This window comes from Lycorma delicatula, chromosome 7 (genome assembly GCF_047948215.1).
Source record: "Lycorma delicatula isolate Av1 chromosome 7, ASM4794821v1, whole genome shotgun sequence".
NCBI classification, from domain to species: Eukaryota; Metazoa; Arthropoda; class Insecta; order Hemiptera; family Fulgoridae; genus Lycorma; species Lycorma delicatula.
In genome coordinates, this window is record NC_134461.1 from 19,895,680 (window position 1) to 19,911,358 (window position 15,679).

General features: G+C 26.2%; 1 protein-coding gene across 10 annotated transcripts in view; it reads right to left on the reverse strand.

Moving 5' to 3' along the window:
- Positions 1-15,679, reverse strand: part of LOC142327764 (uncharacterized) — a 129,991-nt gene that overhangs the window by 5,678 nt on the left and 108,634 nt on the right. For 5 of the 10 annotated variants that reach the window (XM_075371076.1, XM_075371075.1, XM_075371077.1 and 2 more), the window contains one exon: positions 13,918-15,634. In XM_075371076.1, the coding sequence (XP_075227191.1) occupies positions 14,264-15,172 (909 nt within the window). In that variant the 5' untranslated portion in view covers positions 15,173-15,634 and the 3' untranslated portion in view covers positions 13,918-14,263. Of the gene's footprint in view, positions 1-2,174; positions 2,301-12,237; positions 12,379-13,917; positions 15,635-15,679 lie in introns of those variants that run through there. The other 5 variants (XR_012757079.1, XR_012757082.1, XR_012757083.1 and 2 more) reach the window with 3 other exon arrangements.

A 15,679-nucleotide genomic window follows, 5' to 3' on the forward strand; every position in this document is an offset into this window, starting at 1 on the left:
GAGGCAACATTACTATTGATTGATTAATAATAATAACTTTGCTGTAATTTTGTTTTTTGTTTTTTTGCAATAATATGATCTATTAAAAATTCCTTTCAATTAGAAAGTACAATGGACAACTGTGTCAGCCTTTCTTAAAGCATTCAGTTCATAGCTATAAAGAGAAGAGAATTTAGTGAGTCAAGAAAAAGTTGTGATTTACAGAACACTGTAAATCAGTGCTGCATGCTGTTTGCTGTTTGTTCTCACAAACAGTGAGAACTGTACATAAAAATAATTCTGAAAAAATCATCAGATATTGTAGGTAAGAAAATAAAACAAATAACCAAAACTGTTAATAAAAAAAATCATTTGTAGTTTTGAGGTTAAATTTATTTTGTCATTGAAAATGAGTAATATTTTATTTTGCAACTTAATGATTTTACATTTGTGTTTATTTTATATCATGCAATCTTCTGTGTTAAATAAACTGACTCGTGCTTCTTTTTCTTTATAGGACCGGAAAATCCATTTATTACATTTGCTCTAATTGTTGCACATATAAGTATTACTTACTGGTGTGAATTTTAGTTATAACTTTTTATGTTGAGGTTAACAAGTATAAATATGTTTATTCATATTGTAATTGTTTGTACTTTATTACTTGGCTTCACAGGGTTAATAATAATGATTTTAACTTTTATTATACTTTTGAGACCAGTTTCATTCCTCCTTCACATAGAATATCTTCTGTTCTGACAAAAGATATTACATCAACTCCGAAATTCAACAAAAATATCTTAAGTGAGTCCAACAGAAAATTTGTCCAGGAGAAGGAGGATCAACATTTGTCTCAACAGATATGAATTAATAATTTTTTAATATCATTTTTCATCTTGTTATATTCAATTAGTTTTGTTTGATGTTTAGAGTTTTTGCAATGAAATCTTTAATTTCTTGTCTAACTTACTACCTGTCTTCCTACATTATTTACGTTATTCATGATTTTGCTGCCAAATTAGCAAATTAAATTAATTTACCTTACATTCATTTTCTTTTATCTCATTTTTATCTTTATTTTTTCACATCTCCATTAATTTTTTTTATTTTATTTATTTTTTTATGACTTTCTATATCATACAGGTGAATATATATATAATTCAAGATTTCTTCAAACTATTTATTTTCACTTAAAAATGAACATCTCAGTGAATCTTAAAATCTTTATTCTCTTTCTTTGCAATGTAACTCCACACCCAATGTTTTACTTCTCTTTCTGTATTTATACCCTTTTATATAAAATTTAAAAAGAAAGAAAGTTATGAGATATTGTAGATGTTGTCTCAGATGAAATAATTACAATTTCCTGTGTAAGGATATTATAGAAATAATTTTTTTTTATTGACATTATCATAGATTGCTTACTAATATATTTTTATAATAAAATAACTCTTAATAGAATTTTCAAACCAAATAAAAATATTTATAACAACTAGACTTGTACTTACATTTCTTTACACAGTCCCTAGAAAAGTAATGGGCGTAAAACTGCTCAACTATTATTACTTAATTGTCATATTTTCATAAAATACTCCTTAACATCATTTTTAACGTCAAAATAAAGTATTACAAGAATAATTTTTGTAACTATAATTATTATTGTAAACATTAAACAATCTTAGTTTTATATCTAAATTCCAAGAAAAATGATTTAACGTAATTAACTCTAGTATAGAAAAATTTTGAAGTCATTTGTAATATTTCAGGGGTAAAGAATAATGGTATCTTATAACTTTTATAACTCTTTCAATATTATCAACACTATTAACATTCTTTTTTATTAATCAAACCTCTCTCAGAACCCTTAGCCTTAGAAATTTTTACGTGTTTTTGAAAATTTTATCCAACAAAAATTTGCGTATTCTTTTCTTTTAGATTATTAGTAATATATATTTACATATTTTCATGGAGAAACAAAATTTGCTTTATTTAATGTAAGCAAGCAAAATTTAAACTCTTAAACTCACTTTGAATTTTAATTTAAAATCATTCAAATTTTAATCAAGTGGGTTTACAGTTTTAACTCCTACTTTATTGAATAACCTGATTTTCATCATAATTGAACACAGTTCAGTCACCTACAGTGAATAGCATATTATAATAATATTTTGAGTTTCTTTATTTGTCCTATTTACCTACCTTGTGGTACTGAGGATGACAGAAATGTCACCCAACATTGCTTCACCCACTCTCCTTATCTCATCTCTTTCTTCTATCTGATATATGGTCTTCCTTCAGATTCTTCCTTTAACAAATGGCCTCTGAAATATTTTGTTGATAAGCAATATTAAGGCATTTTAATGCTTAATATTTTTACTTAATGCATTTACATTGGGACCTCACTTTACAAAGTCAAAAATTCTATTTTAGTGTTGGGATAAACAAACTTGCATTCATCAAATATGTAAATACAGAAACATGCAAACTTTTAATACTACTTTGTTCTGCCCCATTAGAATATATATATATATATATAATATACACAGCCAATAATAATAATAGCCACAGGATTAGGGAACGCATGTTCTTAAACAGACCCCCCGCCCCCACGGCAAATAGGATGCTGGGGCACTCAAGTAACTTACAGGTCTCTACATCCTCTTCAACGAGTATCGGAATAAAAGTTCTGAAATTGAAGGATTCATGGACATGGAAAAGGAACAACACTCACAAAAAGATAATTATCCTCAGTGGGACTTCAAAGTCTGCATACAAACCCATCCAGAAAATGAATCAAGTTCCCCCTCCCCTTGGTAGGAATATCTATTCTGCACACAATTCCTTAAAAGATTGGAATATCTTTACCCAGGACAGGAGCAGTAACATTACTGATCAGCAGTTTTGGAGTTCAAACATGCACAACAACAAATTTCTTTTCCTCTAAATACAAATTGACCACTGACAACAAACTTAGGCTTCCCTAAGCAAACACCCTTCACCTATTTTCAATACTGAACCGTATCCAAGTGGAACTATGAACTTTTCAGTCATTTGATATTGGAGGGGTCACCATCCCAGTGAGCTTAGTAAAGAAATAGTTGCCCTACCAGTTATTAAAAGGGGCCAAAATGACATCGCAGATGAAAACCAGAACAATCAATTCTCATAACACTAATCCAAGGAGAAAAATAATAGAGTAATGGAAAGAGGTAGAAGAGATGATCCACTTATTAAGAGGCTGCTTTTCATAACGATAAACATGCCGTATTCTACCTTGGCTATGACCGTACATGAAGGAAACAATAAAGCAAAAAGAGGAAACGGTAAAAATTAGTTTACATTTTTAGGATTGATAATACAGAAATAAAATACATTTTTTAGTAGTTATGGTAGCATTGAAATAACAATGAACTGTGTAATATTAGTTTTCAATTCTTCTTCATTTTTCTTATAGCCAGAATATTTCTTTGTTATTAATTTGGTCCCTCATGAACTTGTTTCTTCAGTAAAAATCAGCGATTATCTTAACCAACACCTAGGCAACTTCCAAATTTATTCCTCCATTTCAAATTCTAATTACAAAAAAAAGTTTTATTAAATTCAATTCAATTAAATTCTAATTTTATAGTTATTCTGAAAAATATTGAAAAGAAAGTACCCCATCTATTAACAGTTATTAATTTTTATAAATTTTGATTTCTCGCATTTTTGTTTTACATTAAAGTAATTTTAATTGTAATTTAATTTAGCTGGTCATTTACATTTATTATTATTAATAATAAATAGTATTAATGTTTCATCCTTAATAGAACAGAAAAAATTTAATTCTTATTATTTTCAAGGAATTTGATATTTTAATTTTTAATAAAACAACACTATTTTACAAAATCTTAATACTAATAAAATTTTTATTTAAATTTCTATAATTTGTTACTTTTGCAATTTGTATTATGCTATGATATTGGAAAAATCAGATTGATTTTAACATTTTTTTATTATACTTTCATTAACATAAAGTGGTCTCCTACGAACAAAACATGAAAGTTCATAATATAATTCATTATTAGACTTATAATTAATGGACTGCTCTCCTACAAACAAAGAGACTACTGACATTCTACTGACATTCCACAGGATAGTGATTAATAATTTCTGACATCGATGAACATCAATAATTATACATCAGCGTACTGTCCTGATCTCAGTCCATTAACTGTCATATTCTATTTGCAACATAATTTGTATACATACTCACCTTGATGTCCATTTGATTGGTGGTAAATTTTACAACATTTTAAACAAAATTAATGAATGATTTATTATTGTAGTCTTGTTTATTTTAATTACCTTAGGTATTTTAAAAGTAAAATAATTTATTCTGGTTTTCCATGAAACATTACAAAATTTAGAAATCAAACGTTTAGTCCTTAATTTGTACCGTGAGTTCATTTACCCATTGAAACAGATTAATAAACAAATTTTATTCTTATTAATCATTCATTTATGTAATTTGTGTGGTATGTTATTTTATAAAAATATTAACAGGAAAATAAGATGCATGCATTCTTTAATCTGTAAGTTACTTACTCTGTAACTTGAGAGTATAAATTATTTCTCTGTATACTTAAGATTAAAGAAATGAAAATTTACCAATATAAATTTTCTTTTTATTTTTCATTAAGATATATATATATGCATATTAGGAAATTAGAAAAGATGTAAAATATATTTTAAATAATTTATGAAATCTTTTACTTAATAATAAATTAACAAATTATGTATAAAACGTTTAAAAAGTATAAATTTAAAAAATGCTCATTATTAAAAAAAATTTGCTGTTATAGAAAATGAAATTGTTTAAAATTTAAAATCTATGATAATTAAATATTATGTATTAAATTTTGTGTATATTATGTACATAATATTTAAGTAAAATATTATGTATTTTTACAGGTTATCTGTTAGTCTTAATCTTTATTTTAATTAAAAGAAAATAAGTTTTTAAAGTATACACAATATTGAAAACTAAACATATACAGATTCTTGTTGTTTTTGTATAATAACAAAAATTATTCCACTGCTCATAGAAGTTAAAGCATTAAGTATAAGTATGCAAATATATTTGTCCATAATTGTTGGCGATAAAAATTATTTACAATTCATTTATGAATGACTGTATTGAAGAAAAATGAAAGAAGCTTACTGCTGCAAACAAGAATTGATATTCTTTTCGGAGTAAATATTGCAATTTCCTGATCTTGAAGAAACTTTAGTTACTGTTTTATGTCAAAAGAAACAGTTTATGATAACAGCTGACACAGTTCTAGATTGTTACTGATGCACGGCTTACACATAACATATTTTAAATGATAATTAAAAATATTTATAATTTTATTTAAATATAATATTTTTTGTTTATTAAGCGCACACGCATATTGTATTTTATTTGCACGGGTGTGGTGGTACTAGCAGTGACAGTTGTTATTAACTAAACTAATATAATCCCACAATTTACATAGAACAAATTTTGACTGTTGTTGTTAACTAAACTATATAATAACAGAACTTACATCGAACAAGTTTCACAGAAGGCTACACACCAGGTGTACTCACGAGGTACTGAGTCAACCAGGTGATCTTGCTCTACAGCCTAACTCCCTTGACCTTTTAAGTTGAAAATGTAAGCCATCAATGCCCCATATATAGAAGTAATCTGACCAAGTTTAGACAAAATCAGTCCAGTAGTTCTGGAAACACTGAACTTACAGACATAGATATTAACATTAACAACCAGAAAATTTCCATCCAGTTTTCTGATTTTTTTGGGTTCCTTAGGTGTCAAAATGTCAAGATCTGGTGAAAACTGCATATGCCCAAATTGGAACAATTACAATACTTTCCTTAAAAAGAGTTATAGCTAGCTCTGCTAAAGTGCTATCTAGATGGGAAAGTAATAACCACAGAAATAGGCCAAAATAAACTTTACAATAAATGAAAAAAACATTATGGAAAATAATTTTCAGAAAATTGAGGTTAGTTACAGAATTTTTTGGTCAACCAAATTTTAGTATCAGAAAAATTATAGCAATGTGAAATCATTCTGATGCATGTTAATGATTCATTTTTAACATGTCATTTACAATAAAAACATGTTATTTTAAAACAAGAAGAATTACAGTCAACAATGACTATAACATTACATCTAAAGAATAAAAACATGTTCTGCATGTTTATATTTTCAACAATATGATTTGTTTACAAAATAAAAAAAAAACAGATGTTTCTGGTAATGTGTGTAACATTAGTGCATAATTTAGAAGAAAGGTTGCTCATAGATATTATATTTCACTTGTGGGAGGAGTTTTTGGCACTATGATTTCTGATTAATCAGAGAAATGTATAAAATTGTTTGTGCTCAAGTTTTTTTTTTTAATTGTAATTTTGTAGCATAGAATATTGAAATTTCATATGAGTAGTGTTTTCCTAACAATATTGCAGACTCAAATTTTACAATCTACTGTAGTCTTAAATTTCAGTGTACCAAAGGAATTGAATTTCAATCATAAAGGAAAATTTCCTTTTCATGAACTGACAGTTTCAGTGATCCACAACACTATAAAACTATTGGGAGAGTTTGTTCTTTAAAAAAGATGTTCTGTATGGTACAGTATTCCAGCAGTTTATGATGCATTAAAAGATATATATGAAAGATATTTGTCGTTTGTTAGTATATGTTACAAATAAACCAGAAAACAATTTTTATTATTAAATCTTTTATAATTTATGAACCAAAATTAACTAATTCTATTCAAATTACAGTAATTAAGAAATAATAAATATTAAAAACTAGGAGAGGACTAAGCAGATCAATGTTAACAGTTACGCGAAAAATTCTAAAAAATTTGAAATTTATTTATGCAACTGCAGATGTTACTCTAATTTGTATTAAAAAACGCTTGAAGTGAAGTTATTAAATTTATGTATTCATTATAAATGATTTCAATTGCATGCAAACTCTTTTCTAAGTAAGCATTAAGTGTGTAAAATATAAACAATAAAAATGATTAATAATAAACAAACATCTGATTAGTTATTGTTTTTTTCTGTACTGTTATTGTTTTTTTTACACAATTTGTACTGTTATGGTCATTAGCCACTATATTAAAATATTATATAACCATCTTTTTCTTCTGTAGGAAAAATACCCAAGCATACTCATACTCAACTTCAATAAAGTAAAGATGTTAGTTCATTTAATTGACATTATTATTACTGAGGTAGTTTATCCTTAATTCAAATTCTGTTTTCAGGTATTACCCTGCCCATTGTTCAAGGTATAATGAATTGATAATGCTCCACTGAATGTCTTTTAGCATCCCCAAACAATTTTGTATTTTTGTCGACTTATATTGACATAATTTATTTATTTTTTGTTATTTTATAGGGGATGTCATTTTTATATAGCAGTGAAATAAGATCACATGGTTCCCTAAAGTCATCTAATTGTGTAGTTGATTCCCGTTTTGTTCTGTAAATCGCAGATTTTGGTTTACGAAGTCTTAGAAATTCTGATGATCCTGTTGAAGAAAGTGATTCTTATGCATTCTAGAGAAGTAAGTCAAATCTAATTTTTATTTGTATTCAGTTTTTAAATAATATTTTTTAACCTATCGAAGTATATTTTAATGGTCATTGGTTGAGATAATGAAGGTTAATGTGAGATAAAAAAAAGTGTGAAGTAAAAATGTAGGTTTGACTGCTAAGAGGCTGGCTCAGACTAGAAATGTTAATAGGATTGCCAGAAGAGTACCTTTGGACTTGAACGCTGGAACTCTCGACTTCCAAATCAGCTGATTTGGGAAGACGCTTTCACCACTAGACCAACCTGGTGGGTTGCCAGCATCTCTTAGTTGTCATGAATGATTATAAAATAAAATGTTTCAAAATTTGCTTAGATTTATTGTGAAAGGGCCTGTCTCTATAATGATTTCAGGTCTTTTATAAAGACCTTTTATTTTAATTAACAATTAAATGTTTCCTGTTATTATTTACTTCCAGAAATAATAGAAAAAAGTAATATATAGAAAATTTTTATTGATGTAAGTAATTTCAAAATTAAAATATTTATGTAGCGCTTCAAAAATTTTATGTGGAATTCTACTTTTATGGTCTTTAGGTGAAATAGATTAAATGTATATTATGCCGATAATTGAATATAATTGACCGTTTTCATTGCATCCTTATTTATTACTCTTCAGTTTACATGATGTTGCACTTGAGATGACCAAAGTGTTGTAGAATATCAAATTATATGGAGGTAGATTTCTGTCTTACCTAAATCCTAAAGGTATAATACCTTTTATGTTTTATTTAGATTTGACTAATGTTACTTGAAAATGTTTTTTTGCTGGATTTCAATTGAGCAGTACACTATATCTATTTAGTGTTTACTGAAGTTTGTCTTGTCTAGATGAAAGTAAATCTCTCCTGTACAATTCTGTTAATCAAAACCAAACAAAAACATGTTGTCTAGTAATATTGCTCAAAACTATAATAAGTTTTCAATAATTTAGTATTCAAAAAGAAATTAGCTAATTTTTTGACCTCAAAATGATTATTTTTTTGGTATGAGACTTCAAAAGGACACTAAACAGAAAATTTTTTGACATACAAAACTTAAAGTTACAACAGTCTTAACCATAATAACGGCCATTTAATGTCTTTAACAGCTAACTTCAAAAACTGTGCATAGTACCTCTTATATAACTTCTCAACAGTGAAACATAGAAGAAAATTTAACAAATATTTTTACTTTAAAATTATTTATTTTGAGTTATGAGACTACTATATCCTTAAGCACCTGGAGGACAACTAAAACATTTTTAGTCGAAAGGATTTGGATGGGTGATCAATTTAAAAGGTATAAAAAGACAAAAATTTGATATAAAACTTTTGACTATAGCCTAATTAACATCACTGTCATTTATTTATTTCTTTTCACAGCTAGTTTCAAAAGTAGTGTTCAGTACACAAGTAGTGGTCTTGCACCCCAAAATAGATTGTTTTGAGGTAGGAGCATTTTATAAATTAAATCTTTCTATATTTAACTATAGGAAAACTGTTTTGTTATTTTCTTTTTTACATATTCCGCTTATAAAATGTGAGAATGAAATATTTTATTTAAAAAATTAATAAATCCTATCCGCTTTTAAAATATTTATGATAAAAAACTTATGAAGCTGTAGAAAAGATTATAAATGAAATATTAACATTCAAAATTTAAATAACACCAGCTTTAGTTTAATCGCATGTTGTTGGCCTTTCATCGCCAAAGCAGAGAATACCAGAAAGAAAAAACCAGGTCAAATAGTAAAAAAAAAATAAAATGTTTTTATGTTTAAAAAACCTACCTACATAAACAATTAATCAAAAGCAGCTGATCTGCTGCATGCGGTTAGTATGCTTGGTTTTTAGATCAATTGTTCGTAGGTTACATCCATGGCAACAGTCTGGAAACTTTTCACCGATGATAAATACCGTTCATGTTATTTACCGTATGTTTAATAAGATATATGTTTATGACTAGTCTGATGGTCTGATCAATTTATACTCAACTGCTATTGTCACACTGGACAATAGAATGTCACTAAAAAAAATTACACATTCACAGTTACTGTCGCAATCATGTTCCTTTTAAACTGATGTAGTCTTGTTTTTGTTCTCAGAATTTGTTGATGAGAATATACATCCTTTTTGCCTGATATAATGTTTAAACAGTCACTAAATTTTTATTTTTTTACTATCTGATTGCTATTCTTTTCTATTTGTACTTTTTTATGTTGTATGATCTTGTATACTTTTGTCTGTGGTTTTGAAAGCTTAACTTTATTTCCTTTTGAAAATGTGAGCAATTTTGTTATAAATATTAGATGTATATTATTATTATTATTATTATTATTATTATTATTATTATTATTATTATTATTATTATTATTATTATTATTATTATTACTACAAGTCATAAGTCTAGTTTAGCTATTATTAACATGTACTATGTATTTTATTCTGTTGACTTTTTAATTATAAATTATATAAATAATTTATTCATGTTAACCAAAACATAATAATTATCATATAAACTGACATTAAGTCGTCTAAGACTACACACATACATATTACATTGTATATAATAACAGTTGAATATTAAGTCCATGATTTTAGCGGGTAGAACTAATGAAATAAGTCGTTAATTGTTCTCCTGGCCTTGATCAGAACAGTTCTTATTGTTGACAATTGTTTTACAATAAAATTAGCCAAGCAAGCCTTTCACTTGCATATCGAGAAATCACTTGTAGATAATACTTGAAATTGTTCATTTAATTATTCTCAGTTTTTCTGTTCAACCATTCATAGATTAATATAAGATCTTTATCTCTTACTATATAACGTACATGATTTTCTGGGTTATTTTGAAAATATTTTATAAGAGATTAATTTTGTAATACATCGCATTACATTTTTAATCAATTTTTTCTGTAATCCTCCACTGTTACAATTTGCTTATTTTTTTTTTAATATTTAATATTTTTATAAAAAAGGAAGATAATAACAAATAATAAAATTTGTACTTCTGTGTTAACGGGGACCACTCGATTTCGATTTTTGTTGTTTTCTGTCAACAATATTCTTATGAACTAACTAACAATGGTTTAAAGTTTATACTTATGATTTTTAAATGACTATCTAACAACCCATTTCCATATACTAGAAACTTGTTTTGACTTTTTGAAGGAGCCTCCTTCAAAAACAGATGACATATTTCAGATAAGTATATTCATAAACATAATATAGTAGTTTGTCATGGTTACAAGTTTTATTGAGGTGTTTTAAAGCAAAAGAATAGGAAAAAATCAATTTGATCCTAAGAGGATTTGCCATCTAATATAACAACCAGAAATTTCACTTTATGGGCTATGATAAATATTATCATTATTATTTAATGGGAATTCTGCTCATACAAGTAACAATGTTAGGATAATGCAACGGTTATCCAAGTTTGAAAATAATTATTGTCATTTAGTTTATCCTAACCATATAAAAATATTTTATTTCATTTCCACTAAGTAAAATAAATTAATCTTTATTCTCATCAGAACAGAATAGTACATTATACAGATCAATAAATTAATATAAAACCAGATTATAAGAAATCAGTGTAAGATAATTAATATAATATAATATATTATATCTGGTTATATTAATATAACCAGATTATAATAAGAAAGATTTGATTTAAGTCCGTGTTAATTATTTAAATATATGAAAAATGTTAAGGTAAATATTTTAAACAAAAAATTACCACAAATTGATTCACAATTCAGAAGTCGCAATTGGAAATTAATTTACGTACATGTTGAACAAGATGCAGATAAATCAATTTCTTTTTAATTATCTTTTAATTAGTATTATTTAAAAATGAATCTATAGAATAATATTTATTTACACAAAAGAAAATCCTTCAGGCATCTTAAATAAATTGGTGGAAAGATTTTCTAATTTTGTAAAAAAAACTAAAATGACAGTGGAAGCATAATATTTCTCGTAAGTTGAAGCGTGCAGTTTTAAGAAAACAGTTTTGTTGTATAGTTTGAAAGTAGAATTAACTGTTAAATCTGTATTAAAAAAAAATGTATTTTATTAAGCCCCTACTTATAGAAGCAAAATTCACACTCCAATTTTTATCAAAATTGAGTGACTGCCAAAATTAAGTTTATAACCTTTCTTAATTAATGAAGTTATTGTCCTCCTAAATTTTCAACAAATATAACAAAAAACATTACTGTTACTGGTATGAATTCATACAGGTATGAATTACAACAAAAAACCTATAAAAAAGTATTTCTTGAAAATTGAGGGTGAATAGAATTTAAGGATTTTTACCATTTAGCAGTTACATTTTAATTATTTCAGTGGCAGTATTTCAGAAAGCAAAATCATTGTTCTACAGTGCTATCAATACGAAAAATTGATCAATATAAAGTTGGTTAATAAACACAACATTTTATTTAAAATAATAATCGTTTTTACTAATTAATGAGTCCTAACAAACTTCTAGTAGTTGTAAAAATAATTTTAGTTACAAGTGAATATAAAAATATATTTTATTAATAATAACAATATTAAGACATTTTCTTTAAATAGCATTATCAATCTATTTTACACACAAAATTACAAGAGGATATTTACTTTTACGGCCACTAAAGTAGATATTTCTTATTTAACAAATAATTTAATAATGTTTCAGAAAGTTAAGCAAAACAAACCATTAATTGTACGGGTTTTACTAAAATTTAGCTACATTGAAATAGTAGTATCTTGTTGTTCCTCTGAAATCAATATCTACAATAAAAAATAAAATAAATCAACAATATCAGTTGTTACCCAAATTGTAATCATAACATAACAGAATAATTATTTCAAATAAAATCTAAAATGAAGCAAGCAATAAATTAACAATTTGCTTATTATATAAATATTTAGTAATAAAATACATAATGTCATAATTAATAAAAACACATTCACATAATTGATCAGAATGTTCAACACTACAATTATTCAAATCAGCTTCATATTGGTTAGGGTTATACGATTTAATAGTTCTATTTGATATAATTAAACTCTCTAAAGCATTTATTAATTGCCTTTTACTTAAATCGATCTTACATTTCTTTAATTTCATAATAATTATATCACAATAAATTGGAAATAGTTGTTTAATTTGCTCATCGTTATAAACACAAAAATTATCAGATTCTGATATTGGATTCATCTCATATTTAGATAATTTACAACAAAATTTATAAAATGATAAATTATCTACTATGTTTATAGATTGCATCTTTATTAATTCAGCATTACAAAATATATAAAATTAGAATATTGTAATTTTACTTCAGTGTATCTATCCAACTCTTAAGGAAGAACTAAAAGTAAATGTTTTATAAATGATTTAGCTGCATCATGAGGAAAGCCACCAGTATCTAAAAATACTTGGTGGCATGTTGTTTCTCCATCATTATTTCTTGCAGTAACATCAGCATTACCACATCTAATTAATGCATTTATAAGTTCAGGACCAATAGTGTAATGAAGTAGTGTATTCGATTCACAATCAACCAATTTTGCAAAAACACGTTTTTCTAAAACTGTTTTCATCATTTTAACTGATGTTTTTTTATGTATATCCATAAATAATGATCTATAGAAATCAAAATAGTTTATATCTAAGACAATGCAATGAAATATTTTTTCAGCATAAATCGATTGACGACTTGAAATGTATTGAAAATTAGTTGGAAAATTAGTTTATTATCTTTCTTTACTAAATCTGAATGATCAAAGATAAGTAAAATGGCAAGTTCAACATGATGACAATATAATTGAAATAAAAATGATGTATGAACTGCATCATCATTCTCATTAATATCTTCTTTACCATATAAAACTTCAATTAAAATTTTAACATCTAAAAAATTATTACAAACAGAAATTAAAGGTGTTTTACTTTCACGAAGATTTGTCAGATATTTATGAACACTCGCTCCACTATCTAATAGTAAAACCAGAATATCGTCATTATCATTGTCCCTTTGAAATGCATGGCATAAAGCTGTACGACCATCTTTATCTAAAGCATCTATATAGGCACCATTTTCAATTAATGTAGACATAATTTCTGTTTTAATACTTTTTTTACCATACTGAACATGTTTATCAAATAATATGACATACATTATTGGCGTTATACATCAGCACCTTTCTGAATCACAAAACTCACATGCTCTTTATTATTATTAACATTTTTTTAATATATACAATGAAAGCATATTATTATTTTCATTATGAATGTTTATATTCACATAATCATCAATAAATATTTCTATTATTTCTTTAAACATACGGGAATGAACAGCACGCTTTAAAGGTGTTAATCCATTGTTATCGATTACATACACATCAGCTCCATGTTCTATGAGTTTAATAATGACATCCATATCACACTCATACTTTATAGCATAAATTAGAGGTGAATATCCTTTGTTATCTGCCGCATTAATGTCGGCTCCATTATGTATGATATTAAAAATAATATTTTTGTTCATATTTAACTCTATTGCAAACATTAAAAATGTTTTACCATATTCATTTTTCTTAACATTGTTTCCATTTTGAATAATTTCTGCAATAAATTTATCATTGCTTTTCTTCACAACTTCCACAATGATCAAAAATTATCATACTTACCATTTATTTTACTTAAATCAGCTCCTTTTGTAATAAGTAAATTAAAGACGTCTTGATTATTACAAAATATAACAGCATACTGTAAAATTGTTCTTCCAGATTTATCTACTGCATTTACATCGGCTCCTGCATTAATCAATCCACCAATAATTTCATTACTGTTATTCTTAATTGCATACATTAAAGGTGTAACTCCAACAAAATCACATTTATTAACATTTGCACCTATATTTATCAATTTATTGATTATTTCTACCGTATAATTGTTATTTATTGCATATACTAAAGGTGTTAATCCGTATCTATCAATCGCATTAACATCTGCACCGTTATCAATAAGTGCTGATATAATTTCCTTATCTCTATTAAGCTTTAAAGCTATTAATAATGCTTTATCATTTACATCAAGGTTAAGGTATCTCATTTCATTAACGTTTACACCATTATTAATGATTTCTGTAATACAATCAACACAACTATTATGATTCAGTGCCAAATATAAAAGACGATTACATATTTTATTCATTGTGTTTATAGTGAATTGATTATAATTTAGTACATGTAAAAACTGTTTAATTCTACTTGTTTTAGACACTACATTAGTTAGGAAGGTATCACTTAACAAATAGCTTCCTGAGCTTTCATCAATGTATAATCCTCTCTTTATAAGTTCCAACCACAAATCTTCATCTGCATTCAGTGGAAATTTCATGAAAGGTGTTTCCCCGGAATAATTCTGAGGATTGACATCTGCACCTGAATCTATCAACAATTTAATCACTTCGATATCACCGCTACAAAAGTTACTTACTGCTATATGCAATATTGTATTTCCTAAACGGTCACATATTTCATTAACATCTGCACCCATTTCTAATATTTCTTTCATGAAATTAACATTTCTTTTACTCTTTACAGATTGTAATAATGGTGAATCATGTCTTGCATCTGTATTGTTAATATTTCACCTCTGTCAATCAATCGTTGTATCATTTTGATATCCATACCAAGCCTTACAGCAGCAGTAATAATTGATGGTAAATTATTGGTAATATCAAAAATATTTTTATCATCAAAATAATCTAATAAGATTATCAACATTTCTTTACTTTTTGTCTTATAAAATAAATAATATAATTAAAAATTTGTCATTATCCTTTTGATTTCATTCGTATTCCTTTCCAATATTTCAACAACTTTAACGACGTCGTCATAAACGATTACTTCAACAATATTATCGTAACAGTTCGTTATGTTATATTTTGAAGGACCTGGAAACATCTTTAATATTCTTTCGAAAACTTTTGAAACTTCTTTACTTCTGATTTGATTTTACTAAAGATTTTTCAATCTAAAAAATGAAATTAAAAATATTTATAATTCAAATTTATTCTAT